This window comes from Eleginops maclovinus, chromosome 6 (genome assembly GCF_036324505.1).
Source record: "Eleginops maclovinus isolate JMC-PN-2008 ecotype Puerto Natales chromosome 6, JC_Emac_rtc_rv5, whole genome shotgun sequence".
In the NCBI taxonomy this organism is placed as follows: Eukaryota; Metazoa; Chordata; class Actinopteri; order Perciformes; family Eleginopidae; genus Eleginops; species Eleginops maclovinus.
Genome location: NC_086354.1, coordinates 18,935,744 through 18,958,073, shown reverse-complemented (window position 1 = coordinate 18,958,073; position 22,330 = coordinate 18,935,744). Strand labels below are relative to the sequence as shown.

Here is a 22,330-nt window from a genome sequence, read left to right as displayed (position 1 = left end):
GTGATGGCATGAATCGACCAGGGCGACGACAACCATCTTCTGTGATTCATTCTGCTTTAGAGTGCGTCTCTCACTCACTGTTTTTCACTCTTTTTCTCACACCCACAATCATGCTCTACAGATGAATGCACACCTAAATGTGACAGACTGCGAAACTGTGACTCACACACACCGCAGCATTTGGCTTAGAAAAAAAAGACGCTTTCTCCCATCTTTCTTTTTCTCCATCAAAAATCTGGTTTTTACAGTTTTTCTACGAGTGACAACGAAAGAAAAGTTGTGTTCTATTTATTATAATTCCTAGAAAAAAAGAACATTCGAATCCAAAATTGGAATTGGCGATTTATTGTTAACAAACAGTGGATTAATCACTTGCTTTAAAAGGGGGGAAAAGCCTGCTAGATATAACAGGAAGCACAATCTGACTTCATTTATCATTGATGTTTCCTATATCTACGGTGGCCATCAATAATTTAAAATCTGTATACTTGTTTACAAGGAACTCAATGGAAACATGTAATACAATGACATGGGTGGCTCTTGGTTTGAAATCAGATTCCAAGTCTTGAAGAAATGTAACTGATGACAATAATAACTGAAAGCAGATCACTCTCTGCTCCATGGCTTCACTGTGATAACTAGACTCAAACCACACTGTACATTTTACACTGATATTCTATTTAATGTTCCATACCTTACACACTTAATGTATATATAATATCCTGCTTTATGTTTTGTTTTTGTTTATATTTTTGGTACATTTGTAGTCCGACATGTATATTTTTGACTTTAAAAAAAATGTAATGCTATTTTATTTCTATTGTAACGTAAAATGCCTTGTCTTTTTGTTGCTGCAATACAAACATTTCCCAAATTGGGATCAATAAAGTACCTTTATCCATCCATCCATCCATCCATCCATCTATAGCACTTTCATAAACCCAAGGACTCAACACAACACACACAAATCTGTTATGACATTGTCAATGAAAAAGTGTTTCAAAATAACAATATAACATTTTATTTATAAAGCAACTCAAAGACATTCGACAGGGTTAGTATGCGGGTAAGTCCCATCATAGCCCGATCTGTTTACTCGGTGGTAATTCAATCAACAAACTGAATTGGTGATTTCCGAGTGATCAGCGGAGTCGGATAGAATGCTCATCCTATTTCTCTCCTGTGCAGGGACATCATGATCACTCATTTTGAGCCGTCCATCTCATACGAGGGTCTCTACGGGGAGGTGAAGGACATGTGCTCCATGGACAACGAGCAGCTCTTCACCATGAAGTGGATCGATGAGGAAGGTAAAGCCCCCCACCTCCCAACTTCTCATCCCTGCATCCCTCACTGTTTCTCTCCATGTCTGATTTTAGTACTGTCAACTTTGTCAGCTTTTTTTTGTCTTAGCCCTGTGTCGAATGACCCTGATAGTTTGTATATCTTTTCATGTTTTTTTCTTTCATTTTATTCGTAGAATTTGATAGATTTGAAACTAATTTAAGGGTTTAAAGAAAACTGTTATTAGTTATCAGAGTATTTGAACATACATTTCATCTAGTCAGTGCCGTCTTGCCTTTGTGTATTAGTCATTGAAATAGGCTGCCTATATCATTTAAGATAAATAAATAAAACTTGTTTAAAATGAGGTTTAAGCCAGAATACACCATGGAGCTTGTAATTAACTAAACTAAAATCCTGTCATGGTCACTTGTGACGTCATTAAGGTTAAACAGAGGTTACGTTTGACAGCATTTGATGTGTTAAAATGAACACATGCTCACATACTGTAAGCATGCACTTCCCTGTCACTTTGACCTCAGGGCTCAGTCTCTTTCCGTCAGTCAAGAAAAAGTACATCCCCACACTCAATTCCTCGTCGTCAGTCAGTTAGTCAGGCAGCAGTAATAGTGTCATCGGAAAGATGGAGCCGTCAGACCGCTGTGCTCAGGATAAGGTCAGCCTGCCCGAACTCATTAGACTCACAAGAGCTCCCACTAGTTGCCACCCACATACAATCACTGGAGTCATTAGTGTGTCTGAGGAAGGAAAGCTGCTTGATGGTCAAAATGAAGTTCACTCCTGCTGCCCTGACCATGGGAACCCCATGCACACAGCTCCCTATGCACAAACGCTCGTCATTATCACAATAATTAGTGCATTTATCTGTGGTTCATGAACACTCAGTTAACTCTGGGTTTAGAGAGGCCCTATTAGGATTTTGGGGGGGTTTCCTGTCGTGTGTTATATAGCTTTTTGTGCATGTAAATGGTCGGCAAAGGCTAAAATCTCAAAGATCCCTCATGCTTGAAACGCCTGGCGTCCTTTGTTTATTTCAATAACATAGTGACATCACTGTGTGTCACTCGCACTTCTATTGACTAGCGCTCCAACACATTGTACGTGATAGACTGAAGGCCGATATATGGTTCAGCGTCGACACAACGCAAGGGACCTTACGGACCCGTTGCGTCGTTGCGTGCACTTCCCAAAAATTGTAACCTTGCGTCGAGGTGACGCAGCCGTAAGGGCTGTGATTGGTCCGCTAAAACGACAAACGTCATTTCCATCATTTTGCTTTTCCCCGGTTTTCAATTCCTACAATCCACCAAGACTGCCATTTAAAAAAAACGCTAGAATAGACCAAGCAGAAGAACGTCTGGTAAACAAATACAAGGAGCGACGACGACAGATGTCAAAAGAATCTTGGTCAATCTTAGCAAAAAACAGTGCGCCCCCTACCGTTGTGGCGACGAATTGCATTGCATCACGTAAACCCGACACAGAACTATGAATGTTCACAGCTGCGTCACATCGACGCTGACCCTTAAATAAGTCTTAAGGGGCGGGAATCTCTAAGCATTTGATCAATCACAAAAAACCAGCCAGTTAACCAATCACAGAGCAGACTGGGCGAAAAGAGGGTGAAAAGAGGTGCTGCAGCAGAAATGTCACAAAACATGTCACAACATACAAATATATGAACCTGAAAATAAGCTTAATATGTCCTCTTTAATGTAATAAATATAACAGACGGGGCCATCTTTCTTGTAATCTACTATTTCAAAGAAGTTTGTTGAACGAATGCTGCAGCTGTAAGATTTTAGTCACAAAAAAATGATTGCAACTCTACCCCAAGCCACAAAACTACGAGGGTAAAATAAATGTAATCTTGTCGGCTGACTTCAAAGTACATAATTCAGTGCAGGGGAGAAGTATACTGAACTGACTGACGTTGGGACAAATAAATTGGTGTGTTTCATCCTTATCAGCGCTTTGAATGTACTGTAAATAGTCTCTCTTCCTGTTTGTATTTTGACCTTAATGAGTCCTCCGGAAACCAAAACTTTCAGATAAAACCAGACGAGATTTCATCCTCCCACACGTTCTAGTTTTCTGTCAACCTCCAGAAGTTTTAATCTTTTTAAATCTGCCGAGTGTGTCATAGTTTCTGTTCTCAAGTTATTTATAAAGTCAGCGGTTTCTAGTTGTGATTAGTTAGGTAGAGCACTAAGAATAGATCCACTGTCAGCCCTCACTGGCTCTCTGAATGCGTCACCCGTCTCTGTTACTGATAAGGAAATAATTAGATCTGCTTCTGAGTGTTATTTTAATTATTGACTTAGATGGATCACCGTGCAAATAGGCAGGTACATTTAAAAGGAAATGATATGAATGGCAGCGTCGACTGCCAGTGTCACGGTCCTGCCTCACTGCCTCATCCTGACAGTTTGCTCTTACACCTTTTCCCATGATTCTCTCAAAGTTCACGTATTGCAATACACAGGTTTTTAAATGTCATGCCACTCTGCTGTATAATTAACCTTTTGCTCTGAATAATACTTTGCAATGTACAGGGTAATTGTTTTTACTCGGTCCTGTTGTTCTCTGTGATTAAAACTAACCTAGCCAGATTGTGTTTCTTGCAATTATCATATCTATAGATGTCATGCATATAAGACTGCTCCCTCTTACCGGATTCCAAACATGATGTTTTGTGAAGATAAAAAAGAGAAATTACAGCAAAAAAAATGGATTAAAGTTAGGACAATACAAGCACAGAATGAGGAGCACATAATTAACATTGATCTTTGGTTATTGTGACGTGTTCTAGACAAGATTAAAAAAAAACAGGAAATGTTTCAGATGGATGAAAGACTGCAACTTTTTTATTTGTCTTATTAATCTAACCATTCTTTTATCAAATAATAAAAATTCCTCTTCAAATGGGTTGTGATGTCCAAAAAAACCCTCAAACCTAAATGTGTTGAGTTTATCGTATGACGTAAAAAAAGCCTCAAATCTTAACTCTATTTTATAATAACAGAAATAGATGCAGATTAATGTCCAACTAAGTGTTCTATAACTTGTATCATAAACATAAACTGAAATAAATAGTCAGTTTACTCGGCTGAACATTTCGTTTGTCAACTTCAGACACATTTTCCTTCTCCTACAAGGACAAACACTGTCCACCCTCTCACTTCAGAGCCTGTCCTCTCACTGCGTTGCCCTTCCAAATGTTCTAACATGATATATAACATATTTTCTGTATTTGATGTAGGTTTCACAGGAATCCGTTTAGTTCAGAGGATATAAAAACACTCTCTGATGCCGCCCTGCTGCTGGTTTCTCCTGGTGTCTTTCCTCTTTAATGACATGTTGTCTCTCCTCTGCTGCTCAGGTGACCCCTGCACCGTGTCCTCTCAGCTGGAGCTGGACGAAGCTCTGCGCCTCTACGAAGTCAACAAAGACTCGGAGCTCATTATCCACGGTGAGCCTCACTGCTTACACACACCTTCAGGGTTTAACTGGCAGGATGTCCTTGTGTCCGGTATGTGGTAGGATTCACACCACGTGCTTTGTCAGTAAGAGGTAAACATGAGGAGCGTGTTGTTTTTAAATCCCTGCTCCTGAAAATATCACAGTCATCCGGACGTATTTGGCAAGAAAACAATTATTAACTGCAGGCATTTAGTCTCTACTGCTAATAATAAAAGGACCATGCAAAATATTTTATGTAAATCTCCTTAATAATACAATTAATCCTCACCTCATTTAAATAATAAAAATCAAGGTCAAAAGCTGCTTTCTTTCCATTTATGAGCGCCTATATGTGAACCCGATGGAGCTGTCAATTACAGATGGCATCATAACAATGACTAGTTCCTAATTTGATAAGATGAAACCGAAATATCAGTTTATAAATAATGGCATAATAAAAATAGAATAACAAACTCTGGGAACACTATACATTAGTGTGGAAATAAGGATATAATGTTTTGCCTTATTGTTTCATAGTAATAAAACATTAATGAATATATGATTTGAACAGTTAAAACCATGTTGGTACATCGACACGTGGAAGAAACCCAGTCGGGAGTTAAATAATTGTAAAGCAACTCAACAGTTTTCTTTCATGTATTTAGTGATGTAAGTTATCTTTCTGTTTGTGAGAAGCTCTGTCTCTTTATTGAAGACGTGTGAACCTGCGCCGTAGCAGGTTAGTCGTGCAGTTGCCATGGCGATCTCCAAGCTTCACGACCCGGGAGTCGAGCCCAACAACAGCTGCCGAAACAACTTCACTCCCCGTAGCGCCGTAAAGAATAGAATCTGAATCAAAATACCTTCATTCGTCCCACAGAGGGGAAGTTTAAATTTGCTGAATTTAATAGTTTGAAGTTTCAGTCGCTAGGTTAACGTTCAAATTCAGAATCAGTGTTCTCCCGCTGCACAGCATCTTTATTTCATTGTTTTCAAACCCGACATTATTTCCCACTTGTGTCATCCAAGCATTCCCAATAGCCCGAGAGTCTTGGCCAAATATCTAAATGTATAAAAAGGAAAGATTTAATCATTTATGAATTTCACTGCAATTTTCATATCATTTGTTGGAGAATGAGCCTTTCAGTAGCAGCACATTTTTACTGTGGATTTTAAAAAAGTGCTCGGCTGCTAGACAAACACTACGGCATGCTCCGGTATTCCAGGCAATTTACCAGCAATCTACAATTGGCTTTTTATTATTTTTTATTAAATGAATAGAAGCTTGAATGTAAATGAAACCAAGACATGTGTTGGAGCCCCAGACCCCTGGAAATAAATGATACATAGAGAACCTGAAAGAAACAGTCCAACAGTAATGCAAAATAAACATTTATATTTTACATAGTTGATGTTTTATTTACTTGGAGTTGTTTATTTGTCTGAAATGTTTACTATTTTGCTGTTCTTGCACTATGTTAGGCCTATACAAATGTAAATTACACGTTGAGATCATTCTCAGCACCGATGTAAACATCTCTGGATTTGATAACGAGTTTATGCTGCTCGCTTTCGAGTTCCTTTCCTTTTTTAGATTCTCTCTGTGCATTTACAAGTCTGAACATAGACGTATATATACCGGACACAACAAAAGCGCATCAAAACACACGGTTAATGCCGCACTGACCTGTGAAGAAGACTTCCGCTGTTGACGTCTGTCTACTGGCCCTTGAGCTACTTCACATCCTCCTCTGAGGCGAGCTTTGACGACGACTATTTGTAAAACTTTGTGCGTCAGGAGGTCAGTGCTAACTCAGACGCAGGGTGAGAGTCGGGGGTTGTGTATGCGTAGTGATAGGGAACATTTGTTCGACAGGCTCTGTGTGTATAAGCATGTAACCCGGGGGTAGAGGGGACGGGGACTCTGCGGTTAATGTAATGTTTTAATCAAATCAGAGGTGAGGGTTCAAGAGTACTGTGGATGTCAGAGACGGAGAGACTGAACGGAGGATGTGACGGCGCCGCGGGGGGTCGTCAAATCTGCTCGTTAACAAAGTTGCCGGCTGTAGCCTCCCCCTCGCCTCTGACTCACCCTGCCCCCAGTCTACCGCCAACCACCTCTCCCTCACACACAGATAATCATAGCCATCCTGCTTAAGATGGCATCTCTTCAGTGTACTGTATGTTGCTCACACACACACACACACACACACACACACACACACACACACACACACACACACACACACACACACACACACACACACACACACACACACACACACACACACACACACACACACTTGCTCCATCATAAGAACATGAGTGAATTTCGATAAATTGCTAGAGGTGACAGGTTTGCTACAGGTAACTGCTGCCACGCTGAGAGGATGTGAATACACTCATCAGAACACAGACAGCCTCACATGAATGCGATCAGGATTGCCCTCGACAGATGTATTTAATGTCAGTGTTTTTCTCCACAGTTTTCCCATGTATACCAGAGAAAGCTGGCATGCCGTGTCCGGGAGAAGACAGTGAGTTCCTTCTCTAGTATGAAAAACCTACACGTTTGAATTATTAAACTATAGGAACAATTATTTTACCAAGGACAGTTTAGAATAGCAATGGTTCTGGGCTCAAATAAAGATAAAAAAGACTTACGTTTGTTCAAAACTAACAGTTGGTTATGAACCAATTTTGTTTACCTTTTAAGAAAAATTCTGTATGGGAAATGTAAGCGTGTCCCTAGGTGAATACACACATTAAACAATGGTAAATGCAGTTTTTTAAACATCTGAATTTACATTCAGAGCGGAAAACAGCTCAAATCAAAGATGACGCTGAATTTAGACATTTAAGTCCGTAGTATAAAGTTACAGTACTTAACACATAAATATGAATTTTGATCAACAGGGCCAGCATTTGTGTTTGTAACTTAATTGTTTGCATTTTTACATTAAGGGGCAACTTTTGTAAATATATATTTTGGGGGTATTTTGTCCTGTTAGTATCGTGTAGACATGGGGGAGATTATATGCGTAAGGGTCCCAACAAGCCTATGAATGAATATATACTCCTGAATCACAGCCTTAAAATAATATCTTAACACTTTTACATGTTTGAATTTCTTATTGATCCTTAATTGAGCCCATTCAAACTGGTACTACAAATGTTTGACTCACAAGAATTTTAAGGAAATGTTGAAAGGTGAAGGGGATGAATCCATTTTCCAAAGATCAACAGTTTGTAATTTACTCTCCAAATAAAACCGTTGAAACTTAAGATGGTGGTTCAGATGAAGAATTTTAGTTCTGTAGAGAGTGCATTTGTCTGCTCATAAACACACAAATGCAAATCAGCTCCTCTTTTTATCCCTCCACAGAGTCTATATACAGGCGTGGAGCGCGGCGCTGGAGGAAGCTTTACTACGCCAGTGGTCACGCCTTTCAGGCCAAACGCTTCAACAGGGTGAGGCATGCTGCTGAATCTCACACATTTTGCAATTTCATTGTTGGATTATTGTAAAGGTGGAAATATCTGGGGTGGTTCCTGTAAAAAGGTAACCACAACAGATATTTCAATGTGACTGCCGGTGTAAGTAAAGGAGAATGAGACATCCACCGCTCTTCGGTAATTGGTCTGTGTATTGATTGATGGAGGAAGAGGGATGGCGGTGACACAGAATGATTTGATTGTAGGCCAGCAGGGCTCCGTCTTCCAGAAGCCATCGCCGCCTCAGTAGCGTCTCCTGGGGTATAATGTGTTTGTGATGATTTTTTCTCTCCGCAGCGAGCCCACTGTGCCATCTGTACAGACCGGATCTGGGGTCTGGGAAGGCAAGGCTACAAATGCATCAACTGCAAACTGCTGGTGCACAAGAAGTGCCATAAACTGGTCACAGTGGAATGTGGCAGGCCGATGATCCAGGTGAGAGGGATCGTTACTGTCCGACACCTAAACATACTTTAAGATGATATTATGTGTTTCAATGATGATTATACTTAATGACACATGTTGTTGTGTAGGATCCAATCATGCCCGGGCAACCATCGAGTCAATTAGACCAATCTGAACAGCCAGGTAACACACACACACACACACACACACACACACACACACACACACACACACACACACACACACACACACACACACACACACACACACACACACACACACACACACACACACACTTCTCAAAAAGCATTGCACACAGGAAAAAGTATTGGTTTAGAATTAAATAAATAGAGAAAAATACGCACATAAGAGACACTCAAACTGGTCTCCAAACACAGGCTTTGCGTAACTTTCATTGCATTTCTGAAATATCTGTCCTGGGTGGTTAAAATATGGTTTATTTCTCTCACGCTTCTGAATCTCTTTGCCATTCTTTCGACATAAATTCACCAACAAGCTGCAACTTTTTACCGCCATTGTTAAAAAGCTAAAGCTGCTGATATATTAATGTTTGTTATTGTCAACAAATCCCAATAAGAGAACATCACTGCAGTAAAAAGCCCAATAAAAACCCAGATCCTAAATAAGGCCTTTTTGGAATATGCTTTTTACATGACCTGTCCCAAATTTAGAAGACTGTCATGTTCAAAATAGAGTGGAATATCAGTGTCCTTGTAAACCAAAATATACATTATCCTTATGGAATATATTATAGACCCGAGCAGAGTATTAACGTTAGCTTAGCAGCGACCACCCAGAGTACACGTTGGGTCAGCTGCGCTTCAGGTTTACCAACATCACCAGACTTAAATCCAGTCAGGTGGTTGAGGCTGGAGTCGGCGTTCCTGCTGTGAATGAGGCCGTTTAAACTCTATAAATACTCACAGGCCACCTGGGACGTTTGGGATGCAACTATAGAAACATTTAGACTGTTTTAAAAAGCATCTATGTTAATTGTTACTACAGAATAAAGCTGCATTGTTCTTATTATTTTAGACGCTTTGATTTTTAATATTCTGTTAAACAAGGGTGGATAGAAAAGGGTATTTTCTGTTCTAGTCGAGCAGACAGAAACGACTGCAGGGCTGTGAAGAAAGCGTGTGACTGTCTCTCACCTACTTTCACTCCTCTCATCTCTGCTATATTTTTTTTCCTCTCTTGCCTCCCCCTCTCCTTCTGTCTTGTCTGTCACGTCTTCTCTCAGGCCCTCAGAATAAAGACTCCAGAGAAAGCTTGACTTACGATGGAGAAGAGAAAGAGGTGAGAGGCAGAAAATCTTTTCAAACACTGTTGATATGTGATTCATAGTCTGTCTATCTGTCATGTTGTATAGATGGATGAATACGTGTGTATATTTAGAGTGAGAACACACCGCTGTTTGTGTGAGAACAGAGGGGAAGGGAGAATAAAATCACCTGTAATTGGAGGCAGGTTTTCTGCTTATTTTGCCATTGTGTGCATCTGGGTGATGCTTCTTCCAACTGCTGTGCATGCGTGATATAGAGAGCATGCAGACGTAGGCACACTCACAGTGCTGGGGTATTGATTTCCTTTGGTGGAGCTAATAAAGTAACCTTTTATCACAGCTCTTAACACCCAAGGCTGATTAATGGCCAGGGATGTAGTTTGGGGGTTTGTTGAACGGAGCTGTAGTTGGGGGGGAAAGAAATGGATCGAGTTGGACTCAGATGGATGCAGATAAAATAGTACAAGCCAAATGATCTTATCTACGACTCCTTGTCTGACTCTGGGGATGGGGGTTGTCACGTGTGGGAAGGTGAGATGAATAGGTAGTGGATATGGTTTGCTACATCACATTGCAGGAGAGAAGATGGGTGAGGAAATGGTGAAGGTGGTAATCAGGTTTACAGAGTAGTAGGAGTAATATAAATGATCGCTTAATCTGATGGAGGCAGTGCGATGGTATTTAATACCGACAGGAAAGTCATTGCTTAGATTTACTTCTTTTTAAATGTGGTGCTGTTAGATCTTTACAAACCCCCCAAAGGAAATCACCTTCATGCACAAACCAAATGACCAGCTGTATTGATAGTTTGTCAGAAAAGGAAATTGTGTTGAGAGCTGATGTTCGTAAACGTTGCATGATCAATTGTCAAATAGTTGACTTTGTGTTTATCACATCATCTCTGTGTTAACCGCCCCCGCCCCCCAGGCCAGGAGTAGTAGAGACACTGGGAAATCGCCTTCCAGTCTGGGCCTGGCCGACTTCGACCTGCTGAGGGTGATCGGCAGAGGTAGCTACGCCAAGGTGCTGCTGGTGCAGCTGAAGAAGACGGAGCGCATCTACGCCATGAAGGTGGTGAAGAAGGAGCTGGTCAATGACGACGAGGTAAACAACACGGATGTTCGACGCACCATCAAAGTGAAGTCAACTCAGACACAGAGAAATGCTGGTTTCGTGCCCAAAGACTGCAGGAGACTCAGGAAAATGATTCATTCTGTACACTATATTTAGTATTCATAGTACTTCATTTGCAGACACAAATTGGATATGATATAGTTTATTTTTTTGTTATTTAGGGTTAGGTTTCCACAGAGGGTTCCTCCATCAACAGCTCCCTTGTTGATTCTCTGATTCGCAGTCTCTCTTAGACATCATATTTTGCCTCTTTCTCACACTACAGGCATCTACAAAGAGAAAAAAGCTGGTGAGGTTTACAACACGTGCTAACTCAGTGACACGGTCGTTAACAAGACTGACTTACCTGAACATGGCCTAAAGCTTTAAACCATAACTTAAACCATGGATGTATAATGAATTAACGGTTCCAAAATTGTAATTCTCTTCACCGAAGTCTCAAAAACAACTGAAATGCAATATTTACGGGAGGGAACTCACTAGTCCTATGCTTAACGTTTTACCTTGTAGGAAAATGACAAATAAGTCAGTATAGGGTTAATAAATGTTACCAAGAAGTGTTGAAATAAAAGCACTTTATGTCAACCAAGACGTTTTCATCAACAAACGAGTTACCATAAAAAATATTTGATTCATATTTCAACTCGCCTTCAATTGTCTCGTTCTCTATACATGTAAATATTTTCATGCATAGAAACGCAGCACATCCTCGCATTAAGAGGTTGGCATCATTCATATTCTTTCATCTACTTATCAATTAATCAATTAATGACTTCAGCTCCAAGCATTTCATTTAATCTCACTTATTGGTTAATAGTCAAACAAGTGACTTAATACAATACATTTATGTGATTTTTTGTAGTCTTTATTGAGGAAACATGAACAATATCTCAAAGCGTAACGGTCCCTTTAAGATACCCCTTCATCTATTGAGAAGTGAGATGATCAGTTAACAGTGAAGTCATCAGTCTCCTGTCCCTGCCATGTTTAATTAATGCAATTAGCCCAATCAATGGCCGCTGTTATTCATAGCACAACCAACATTCGCCTCGTGTGATTGAACGCCGGCCTTGTGTCTCTTGTTTCAAGCACTTTGAGTGTTGATGACAGACCTCTTCCACGCCATCAGTCTCTCTAAGAAGGTGTAGATAAACCATCATGTCATCAGAAATTGATCTGGACGAACACATGTAGCAGCACAGCCAGAGGCAATGGGAGTAGTTAGCCTTGATTAGACGCACTTAGCGTGATTGACAAACTGACAAGTGCCTCTCGATCAATGCTCAAGTGTTCTGCTGTCCCTGCTCTGTCAGTGTGAGCCTCATCCGTGTCCACACACACACACACACACACACACACACACACACACACACACACACACACACACACACACACACACACACACACGACCATCGATAGAAACCTGCTTCTACTGCCTCAGCCCTTTATCTCACAGCTGCCAACCCCGGTCTCTATCTGCACAGGAGGGTCGATCAACCACTGTGCTTATTCAGCTCTTATAAGTTCAAGGGTAGTTTTGTCAGAATGCTCTCTGATTTACTCCTGGGGTGTATCTCTGTGTATGTTTCTCCTCCAGGACATCGACTGGGTCCAAACAGAAAAGCACGTTTTCGAGCAGGCCTCCTAATCATCCCTTCCTGGTCGGCCTCCACTCCTGTTTTCAGACGGAAAGCAGGTGAGGGCATCTCAGTCAGGAAAATGTTTCTCTCTTTTAAACATTGTCTCTATTGTCCCAGGGCTGAACAAGGACAATGTACAAGAATTTAATCAGAATGACTTCTTCACAATGTGTACCAATTCAAAGAGAAATAAGGAATAACAAGAGAATGATTACATCTGGTACTGTATTTACACCAAGGGAACCGCTTACAGCCCTTATGTGTCAATTTACTTGTGAAAGTGGGGTTAAAAGAAAATACAAATAAACTATAACTAAACCATGACTAAACCGACCTCATCCAAACTTGCAGGAATTTGTAAAAAATAACCAGCTTTTGATGAGTTTTCTTTTATATATTCTTGAAATAGTTGTTTACTCAGACGTTGCCAGGTGACTGCTTGCTCCCACAGCATAGAAAATGTTACAGAAGGACAAGAGGCAGATTCTCAAGATGTTTTTCAATGAACATAGTTACAAAACAATAAGTTCTGACTATTTGTCAGTGCGTCACAATACGGTAAATATGATAGTTTGAAAATGATGCATCACATCCTCCCTTGCTGATGCTGTGGTTGAGGTCTGTTGAAGGTTAATTAACATTTTGTAAAGTTCAGTGCAAGAGTGCCAGGAATATCCCCACTGTGGTTTCACACCTGACTTTAAATCATAGGTATGACTCACTAACGGTTAATAGCAATGACTAAATAACCTAAACAGCTACAGAAAATCCCAGAAGAGTTGAACTTTGAAAAAGTGATTTTAATCAGATTTGTTTTGATAGTGGATAGAATACAGGAAACCCCACAACTGTCATTACATTTTGATTCAAAGTCCTGATTGGTGCGATGAAGTACATGACATTACCCTTTTAAAACTTCAAATCATATATCAATCAAGGAAGTACCAAACTCTTTTAAGCTAAAGAAATTGAGATACTCTTTTTACAGATTTTGTAAACCCCTTAAAGATGAATTAAAGATAAAATACTGACCTCTTCCTCCTGACATTAAAAGTGGCAGATCCTTCAATATATGTTTCAGTTCAGATGTACCTGACATGTGTGTTCAAGATGTTGTATTAGGTGGATGTGTGCAAGTGGATGTAGATAGAATTACATTTCAGGTAAAATAACCAAATCTCTTCTAATATTGGAGGAACAGTGTGTGTTATTTACTGCTAATTGTTAAAGCCTTTTTGTAAAATGTGCTTCTTTTGCCAGACTGTTCTTCGTTATTGAATATGTGAACGGTGGAGATCTCATGTTCCACATGCAGAGACAAAGGAAACTACCAGAAGAACACGCCAGGTAGAGTTTTGTCTTGAATCTCATCAAAATAAATTACCTTGATTTTGTCTTTGTCGAGGTAATTAATAATGAATATACCTCCTTTATAGATTCTACTCAGCAGAGATCAGTCTGGCTCTCAACTACCTTCACGAGCGAGGAATCATCTACAGAGATCTGAAGCTGGACAACGTGCTGCTGGACTCTGAGGGACACATCAAACTTACAGACTACGGCATGTGCAAGGTGTGGATTGCAGTAATGATCCCACAATGCACTTTGGATAAAAGCACCTGCAAAGCTGTATAGGTGTCTGCTTACAACCCCCTAAGATGATCCTGCCGCTGATGATCGTTTTGTTTTTGCAGGAGGGCTTGAGGCCAGGCGATACAACGAGCACTTTCTGTGGTACCCCCAATTACATCGCCCCTGAAATCCTCAGAGGAGAGGATTACGGTAAGCATTACAACACACCTGCACTTAGCAGAAATGTTATCCTTTTCATTACCCTGATACAATATAGGGGGCATTATACAGTAATGCCTGTGGGCTGACCATCTGTGTCGTTATTATGGATGATACAATGGTGCAAACTACTTAAAAAGTCATCATCTAAATTGGAAAACATACCATAGAAATAAAAAAGGATGAATGCCCCCTCAATAATGTGAAAATGGTAGCTACACATGAGCAAAACACACGTAAAAAAAAAGCTAAAACTCTTGAAAGACAACTAATTAATCACCAAAGTAATGTGGCGCCCTTTGAATGAATGCTGCTTTATATACACTCGTTATTTAGAGTGTATTGGTCAAATTGATGTGGTTAAAGATGACTGCCGTGTATGAATATATGAATAAAAGTGTGTAACAGCCATTAGAAACAGAGGTTAGATCTAGTCTTCATAACTGAGTGCTGCTTTAAAAAAACATCTATTCGTACATACAGTAAAAATAGAAAATAAATCTCCGTGGTTACCAAAAGAGGTATCATAGCAATAAGATCCACTGATACAGATGCAGTGCTTTTCTGGTTAAGCTCCGTCAGAAATTACAGGAGAACAAAGCTGTTGTTAACAATGCTTTTTCCACAACGACAAGAAAATAAATAACGGTTTGCCTCTCAGAAATGCTTTATGTGGATGGATAATATCCCTGTTGGACGCACTGTAATTATTAGACCCCCCAGCTTATGTGTAATCCATTTTACTGCTTAATGGGGAAATGCAAACCAGAAACACTTGGGTTTTTTTGGAAGACATTTTTCAGATAAACAAAATAATTAAGACTGATTGAATTACACGTGTGCTACTGTATGAGCCCTGCCTGCAAAGCCAGAGACCAATTAAAAACACTTTAAGACTGATTTATTGAGTTCAACAACAATAAGAAAGAGCCATTCTTTCTTTAAAGGGGGAGTTATATGCAAGAAACCATACCAAAATGAATCGTTATGAAAGGTTTCTAAATGCTCCGGTTCAGTCATTAAGCGCTGGCGCTAACACGTCTCATTATCGGACCTTTTTACTCTCCTTTCTTAAACATTGACATTGTGATACACATGTTATTGTCAGATGAATTACGCTGCCACTCACTGAATCACTGTTTCTGCCTCACCTGGTCATCCCACATGTTTGAGTTGTAGTTTTTCAGCAGTAAATCAATAGGTCACCCTCAGATGATCTTGAAAATAATGCATTTTTTATGACATCGTTTAATGTCAGCGTTTTAACATAATACTGCCGGAGTGTATTTGCTTTTGCTATATCAGCTGATCTTCCCTCCTACACTATCCACAGTGGGAGGAAAAAATAGACTGTAGTGCGTGGTACCAAAAGTCATTTGAGCAGAGCCGCACCACTTGTGTTGCCATCTTGTCATAAATATAATGTGTGTGTGTGTGTGTCTCTCTCTTCAGGTTTCAGTGTGGACTGGTGGGCGCTGGGCGTGCTGATGTTCGAGATGATGGCGGGCCGGTCGCCCTTTGACATCGTCGGCAGCTCTGACAACCCGGACCAGAACACAGAAGACTACCTCTTCCAAGGTAACACACACACACACACACACACACACACACACACACACACACACACACACACACACACACACACACACACACACACACACACACACACACTGCACAGTGGAAACATGTCACACCTTTTTGTTGTCACCTTTCCAATGGCCGCTTCTCCCAGAGCCAGGCACATGCCATCTGTTACGGAGGAATGTGTGAATGCATGTTGTTGTTTCATTGTAAATACTCTCTAAAAACGTGTCAGTGTTTTCTCATAACTGCCAGGAGTGTGTTGGATTGAAGGGGATTTAAAACGTTACTGAAGTCATATTTCATCAGAAGCCATTGACACTTCATTGAAAGGTGTTCTGTTCTCATAACTGCAGCAGTGTCGGTGCCATGTTATGTCATTTTAGCCTCAAGAGACCACCTCTCTCACCCCCCCTCCCCTTTTTCCTCTCACCTCCTGCAGTAATATTGGAAAAACAGATCAGAATCCCGCGCTCGTTGTCTGTCAAAGCCGCCAGCGTCCTCAAGGGATTCCTCAACAAGGTAAGAAGGGTCAGGCAGGCCTGGATCAATCAAAACCGTGTCGCTGGCTCTCTGAGAATGACATTATGATGTCAAACGCCATCTCTCACCCTCTCGTATCCTCCTTCTCTCCACTCCCGCTCTTCTGAGTCTCAATGTGGCTCTTGCACCTCTCCATTATACTTTCCCCCTCACCTAAATCACTCATCCTTTCTCACCCTCTTCACCTTTCTTGTCTCCTCCACAATCTTCCTCAAAATGTCTCTCACCCTCCTTTCGCTCTCACTCCCACAGGATCCAAAGGAACGTCTAGGCTGCCACCCTCAGACAGGCTTCGCCGACATAATGGGCCATCCGTTCTTCCGAAACGTCGACTGGGACCTTGTGAGTCACTCACTTCGATCCTCTCCATGTTTCCCTCCATTTGACTGTTTCTTGCATTGCGTTCTTTCTTCGCCTTATACCCTAACTGTACCGCACTTTAAGAAAGTTGCTTTGACGATCGCAAACTCAAAAATTCTGCAACAGAAAAACTAGTATTAGTAAGTATTTCTTCATTTTTAGAATTTTAACCAATTTATTATCACAATTCAATGAAACCACCACTTTTAAATCTGGGATGTCAACCACACTGATTTAGAGGAATTTTATTTTTCCTGGAAAACAGGGTAAAAATCACGTGTATGTCTGGTAGAAAAATGTCAATAATCTTTTGGTTCATTTTCTAACTTTCTATATTTTGGCTACACAATTTGTTAGAGACTTATGAGTGGAACTTCCAGTATTTTTGGGGAATAAAACACATACCCTCGCCAAATGAAAGCCCTGTGTATTAACAGAGCCCAAATGATTATACAATTAAAAAGCAAAACGGTGTTCATAATGTGGCACAAGATTTTAATCATAACTTTTAATGAAGGAAAACCGAACTGGAGCACACCGGGTGCCGAAAGGTCAAAATAAATCCATATATCGATCACACAGAGGAGGAAAAAGAGAAAGTTGCCATCAGACGCTGAAGGTCAAATCTAAGTGCGTCGGGTCACCTTCCCTCTCTGGATCTCTGCTGCCCTGCAGGCGAAGAGAATGTCAGAGCGGAGACGTGTCCTTCTGAAAAATAGCTGATAGACAGAGAGTTAAGAGGACTGAGGGAAAAAAACAGGGCAGAAAAACCGCAGATAGTTCAAGAGGGGGGGCCAGAGATGGAGAGGAGACAGATCACTGAGTGACAGGGACTATGAGAAAACAACAGCAACAATAAATTGTTTATCAACAAGGTTCACCTTCCATTCGCAAATGGAAGACAAACACTGAAAAGTTTTTGCCAGTTTCATGAAGGTACAACTTGGACTAACACCAGTTGAATTAGTGTTTGTGTTGCGTATTGATATAAAGAGCTATAACAACAGTTAACATTTCATTTGTTTGTGTCTGCTGCTTATTCATTTCATACTAAATGTATAATCATGATTATCACTGTAATATCTAAAAGGCGTGAACTTTAAATTTTATGATTTATTTTAATATTAATGAACCAAATTAAACTGGTCACTTTGATTCAGTTCCCAACTAAAACTAAAGTACAACTTCTAGCCTTGTATGTATGTGCATGTACTGTATACACATTGCCAAAAAGCATATGATGTAACCTTCATGAATGAACAGACGGACAGACAGAGTTCACCATGACCTGTTTCTCTCCCTGTTCGGTCTTGATCCTCACCAGTCTGTCACGGTGTCTGGAGTGTCAGTTTACACCCCTCCCAGCTCCCTCTCTCCCCCATCTCACACATACCTCTAATTTGAGTGTCCCCTGCAGTGCACCTATTAGCCTGCAGGGGGAGGATTCCTACAGACATGTAAGACTTCAGAGACAGATGAGGGTTACCTCTACCCTGTGAAATTTGAAACCGGAGGAGTGCAAGTGCGTCATCGAGGTTTAAGTCACTGTTTTAAATGGAACAATGAATACTCTGCTGTAGTATTTACTAACGGAAAGAAAATGTTGATAGTTGGTGGAAGGAGGACCAAAGAAAGATGCTCATGTCGATGCCAGTTCCTAAACGTCTTTAAATGTCTTGTTTCTTCAGTCCAAAACGCAAAGATATCCAGTTCATTGATTTAAAACAGAACACCTCCATATTTGTGACGCTGAAAGCTGCATTTTATGACATTATGTATGAAAAATTACTTTTAAAATGACATTTCTGTGGCTCAACTGTTTTCTGTGTTCTAATCTCTGACCATGACAAAGCAACAAAGCCATCCTTTAGAGGAGCCAGAGACAGTTTGTCATTTTAATTGACAAATAACTCAAATTGTTAATCGATAATCCAAATACTTGAGGAGGAATTGTCGATTGACAATCACCAATATTTCCATTCAGTTTAAATATTGATTGTTTTTTTTATGTCAGTAGAGGAGGATAAGCTGGTTGTGTTCTCACCTGGTCCCTGTGTTGTTGTTCCAGCTGGAGCAGAAGCAGGTGGTCCCGCCTTTCAAGCCCAACATATCAGGCGAGTTCGGACTGGATAACTTCGACGCTCAGTTCACAAACGAGCCCATCCAGCTCACGCCTGATGACGAGTGAGTCCCCATTTTATCTTTTTTATGTTATACAAGCAAGACGTTACTGAATGTACGTTTTTTTAGTTAGCTTTTAGTGAGGTTTTCAAATGAATCTTTGAATCTCTGTTCATATTTTATCATGTAATTTTCTTTAAAAAATCTAAGTACACGCTCTGTTTGAAGTGCTGGATTTATTTGATTAAATTAGTTACTCTTTTCTTTCTTTTATTAAAGTCATTTGGGTATAAAATGAATGTGAATGCAGATACAACATATGATTTTATTTCTCTAAGCAACTCTCAAGTCATTAGTCTAAATATGGTTTGGACCGCACTAAATAATGTTGTTTTGAAAAGGCTAAGTGCCACAGAATATGGGTTGAAGAGGTATGTTTTGTAACATGAAAACATACAAGGTAATCTTAAAAATTCACAATTTAAATTCCAGCTTCAAACGATTAGTATTAATATTTACCTTTTTCTTTTCCTCATTGTAGTGATGTGGTTAAGAAGATTGACCAGTCTGAGTTCGAAGGATTCGAATACATCAACCCACTCCTGATGTCGGCGGAGGAGTGTGTGTGACAGAGCCACAACGTCTGTTCTCACACACACCACCCACATACACACACACACACACACACACACACACACACACTCTCATGCACGTGTTACGTGGCGTCTCAGTGTCTTCAGGCTGCATGGTTATGGGACAACCGGTGACATCATCCTCCTGTTGGAGGGCCGCACATGCACAGCAGAACGCTTATTTGCCAAAACCAGTCTCACACTCTGCCATTTATAACCACTTGCCCTTAAGTCTACCTTCTTAATTATTTTTATATCATGTAAATCTGCACTGATATCGATTATCTCATCGGGGCCTCTTTAGCGGTAGCTGACGAGGCTACAAAGTTCTTCCAAGGTCGCTGTACATCGGGGGCGGGGGTGAGGCTAAACCCCCAACAGATGAACTGAACATCCTCTCCTTCCAGCTGGTGGGGTGTTTCCATGCATATTTTATTTGTACATATATGAATCTACTATAAATGTTAGACAAGGCCTTTTTAGCTTCAAGCCACAGGGCAGACAAAGCGGACACCTATCATCATCATCATCATCATCATAAAGTCGTTTTTGGATTCAGCTTCAACATTCAACATCCATTCTGTAGAGGAAAACATATCATAACACTAGCCTTTTAAAAAAAAAACACAAAAAGATAAAAATCTATATATTTTCTCATGTTTTATTTAACAACATCATTATATATGTTGTTCTAATGTGTGACATGTCCTGCCTGAGTAACAGAGCCAAAAAAGGTTCAGGCTTTATGGAATACACGACATCTGGAAAGCAGAAGGCGTCTGCTTCAAGTCCCTTCTCCCCAGAATGAAGGAACGTATACAGCAGCATCCAACCAACGCTAACAATGAGTTAACGCTCTCAAACTGTGAATGAAAGAGCTCGCTTTGCAGGGAAGTGGGCTGGAAGAGAAGCACATCATACCTGAACGCTGGAGCACAGGTTACATTTTGCTGTGCAGACCATCCATTACATATACATTCACAGAGGACCAAAAAAAAAAAAGCATTTTTCTGAAGAATGTCTTGCTGGTACGAATTAAAAAGGGACAGTATACACAATGTTCTGTCCCAAGTCATAGAATTTATATATTCAGATTTCTTTTGTTAATTTTAATACTATGCCATTCTGAAACGTATGGTCGGTCATCTTTTTTTGTACTTTATCCATTCCATGTTTGTCTTCTGTTGTAAATCAACATTTTAAATGATTGCTGAAACGAGAGCTCGGTCAGAAAGCCACAACGCAGCGCTGACTGTAAACTGCATCCATTTTATCTACCATTACCCATTTTGTAAAACGGCTTGGAGGCATTAGGGCTATGTAGAGCTTCCCTGTAAAACATTACACTACAACCCCCCCCCCCGACTGTAATGACACTCAGTGACGGTGCATGATGGACCTCCAGACTCTTCTTTGAGGGACTCGTTCATCGGTTACATAAGTTACTTTAGCTTTTTTTGTAACTTTTTTTGGTGGATCAGATTTAATTTTGAATCTTTTTTGTATCACTACATTGATTCCTAAATGTTAATGGGGGAACCCAATGGAAACACTATTTGTTGTATTTGTTGTGTTTTTTGGGATGTTTACCACCCAAAGGACTCTGCTGACAGTTATTATTTGTGTGCAAAGAAAAAACAAAGACGATAAAATAAACGTTTTATTTCTCTCCTTGTGTTAATACGTGCTCGTGTCTGTGTCTGTCTGTCATCTATCTTAACTGTCACCTCGCTGATTTTACTCAAGTCGATTTACTTGTCATGTGGAGTGCTGTTCAGCGCATGAAAACTGATTCTTCTGAGTTGCATTATGGGAAATGTAGGATTTAGTGTTTTTGGGACATACTATGGACTAAAATTCAGGATAATTGAGCTTCTGCTGCTCCAATATTAACCAATCCTTTTTGAGTCTGTCTCTCACAAGTCCTGCAACATTATGCAAGAGCAAAACCGAATCTCAAAAGTGCCCGTTAATGTAAACACGAAAAGTGTTTAAATAACTTGTTAAGCGTAATTTTCTGTTTGCCAAAGTAAAGAATAATTGGGTGCAGTGTTTTCTCATTTCTTTTTGTTTTTTTTTATCCTCAGGGATGTCAATAAAATATTGAATAGAAGAAAGTTACAATAGAAATATGTAAAAGATATCTTATTTATAATTCAAATGAGCTATCCTCGTTTTAAAAATGGTTGTTTTGGGCATAAGTAGGGAAAATTATCCAAGGAATGTTTGAAAGTTGCCACACGAACAACAAAAAGAAGATGCAAAGTCCAAAGATACACGTATAGACACACATGAAAACTTAAAATGTGATGTCCAGTGAGGAAAATTGAGAGGATCACCAATTATATAGGATTATTTTTGTGGGCTCCATGAATATGTACAGTCTATGGCACTGCGTCCAGTAGTTTTGCCCAAAAACTAAATATGTCCACCTCATGGTGGTGCTAATGGAAAAGTCTGAGGGTAACAAAAGATAGTAGGCTTCAGGAGTATTTTCACACATTTTCATGAAAATCATACCAGTTGATTCATTTCAGTCCAAAATTGCTGTCCCT

The 22,330-nt window shown here is 40.1% G+C and overlaps 1 protein-coding gene across 1 annotated transcript in view; it reads left to right on the top strand.

Annotated features, from left to right (window-relative positions):
* The window catches only part of prkci (protein kinase C, iota), a 28,983-nt gene extending 7,525 nt beyond the window's left edge, over nucleotides 1–21,458 (top strand). Inside the window, 18 exon segments of the mRNA XM_063885138.1 lie at nucleotides 1,189–1,310; nucleotides 4,688–4,777; nucleotides 7,254–7,304; nucleotides 8,153–8,238; nucleotides 8,560–8,697; nucleotides 8,796–8,850; nucleotides 9,932–9,987; nucleotides 10,901–11,077; nucleotides 12,705–12,752; nucleotides 12,754–12,803; nucleotides 14,008–14,094; nucleotides 14,184–14,319; nucleotides 14,442–14,529; nucleotides 15,991–16,116; nucleotides 16,562–16,641; nucleotides 16,915–17,004; nucleotides 19,091–19,206; nucleotides 19,685–21,458. Coding sequence (XP_063741208.1) covers nucleotides 1,189–1,310; nucleotides 4,688–4,777; nucleotides 7,254–7,304; nucleotides 8,153–8,238; nucleotides 8,560–8,697; nucleotides 8,796–8,850; nucleotides 9,932–9,987; nucleotides 10,901–11,077; nucleotides 12,705–12,752; nucleotides 12,754–12,803; nucleotides 14,008–14,094; nucleotides 14,184–14,319; nucleotides 14,442–14,529; nucleotides 15,991–16,116; nucleotides 16,562–16,641; nucleotides 16,915–17,004; nucleotides 19,091–19,206; nucleotides 19,685–19,772 — 1,684 coding nt within the window. The 3' untranslated portion in view covers nucleotides 19,773–21,458.
* The last annotated feature ends 872 nt before the right edge of the window (nucleotides 21,459–22,330 follow it).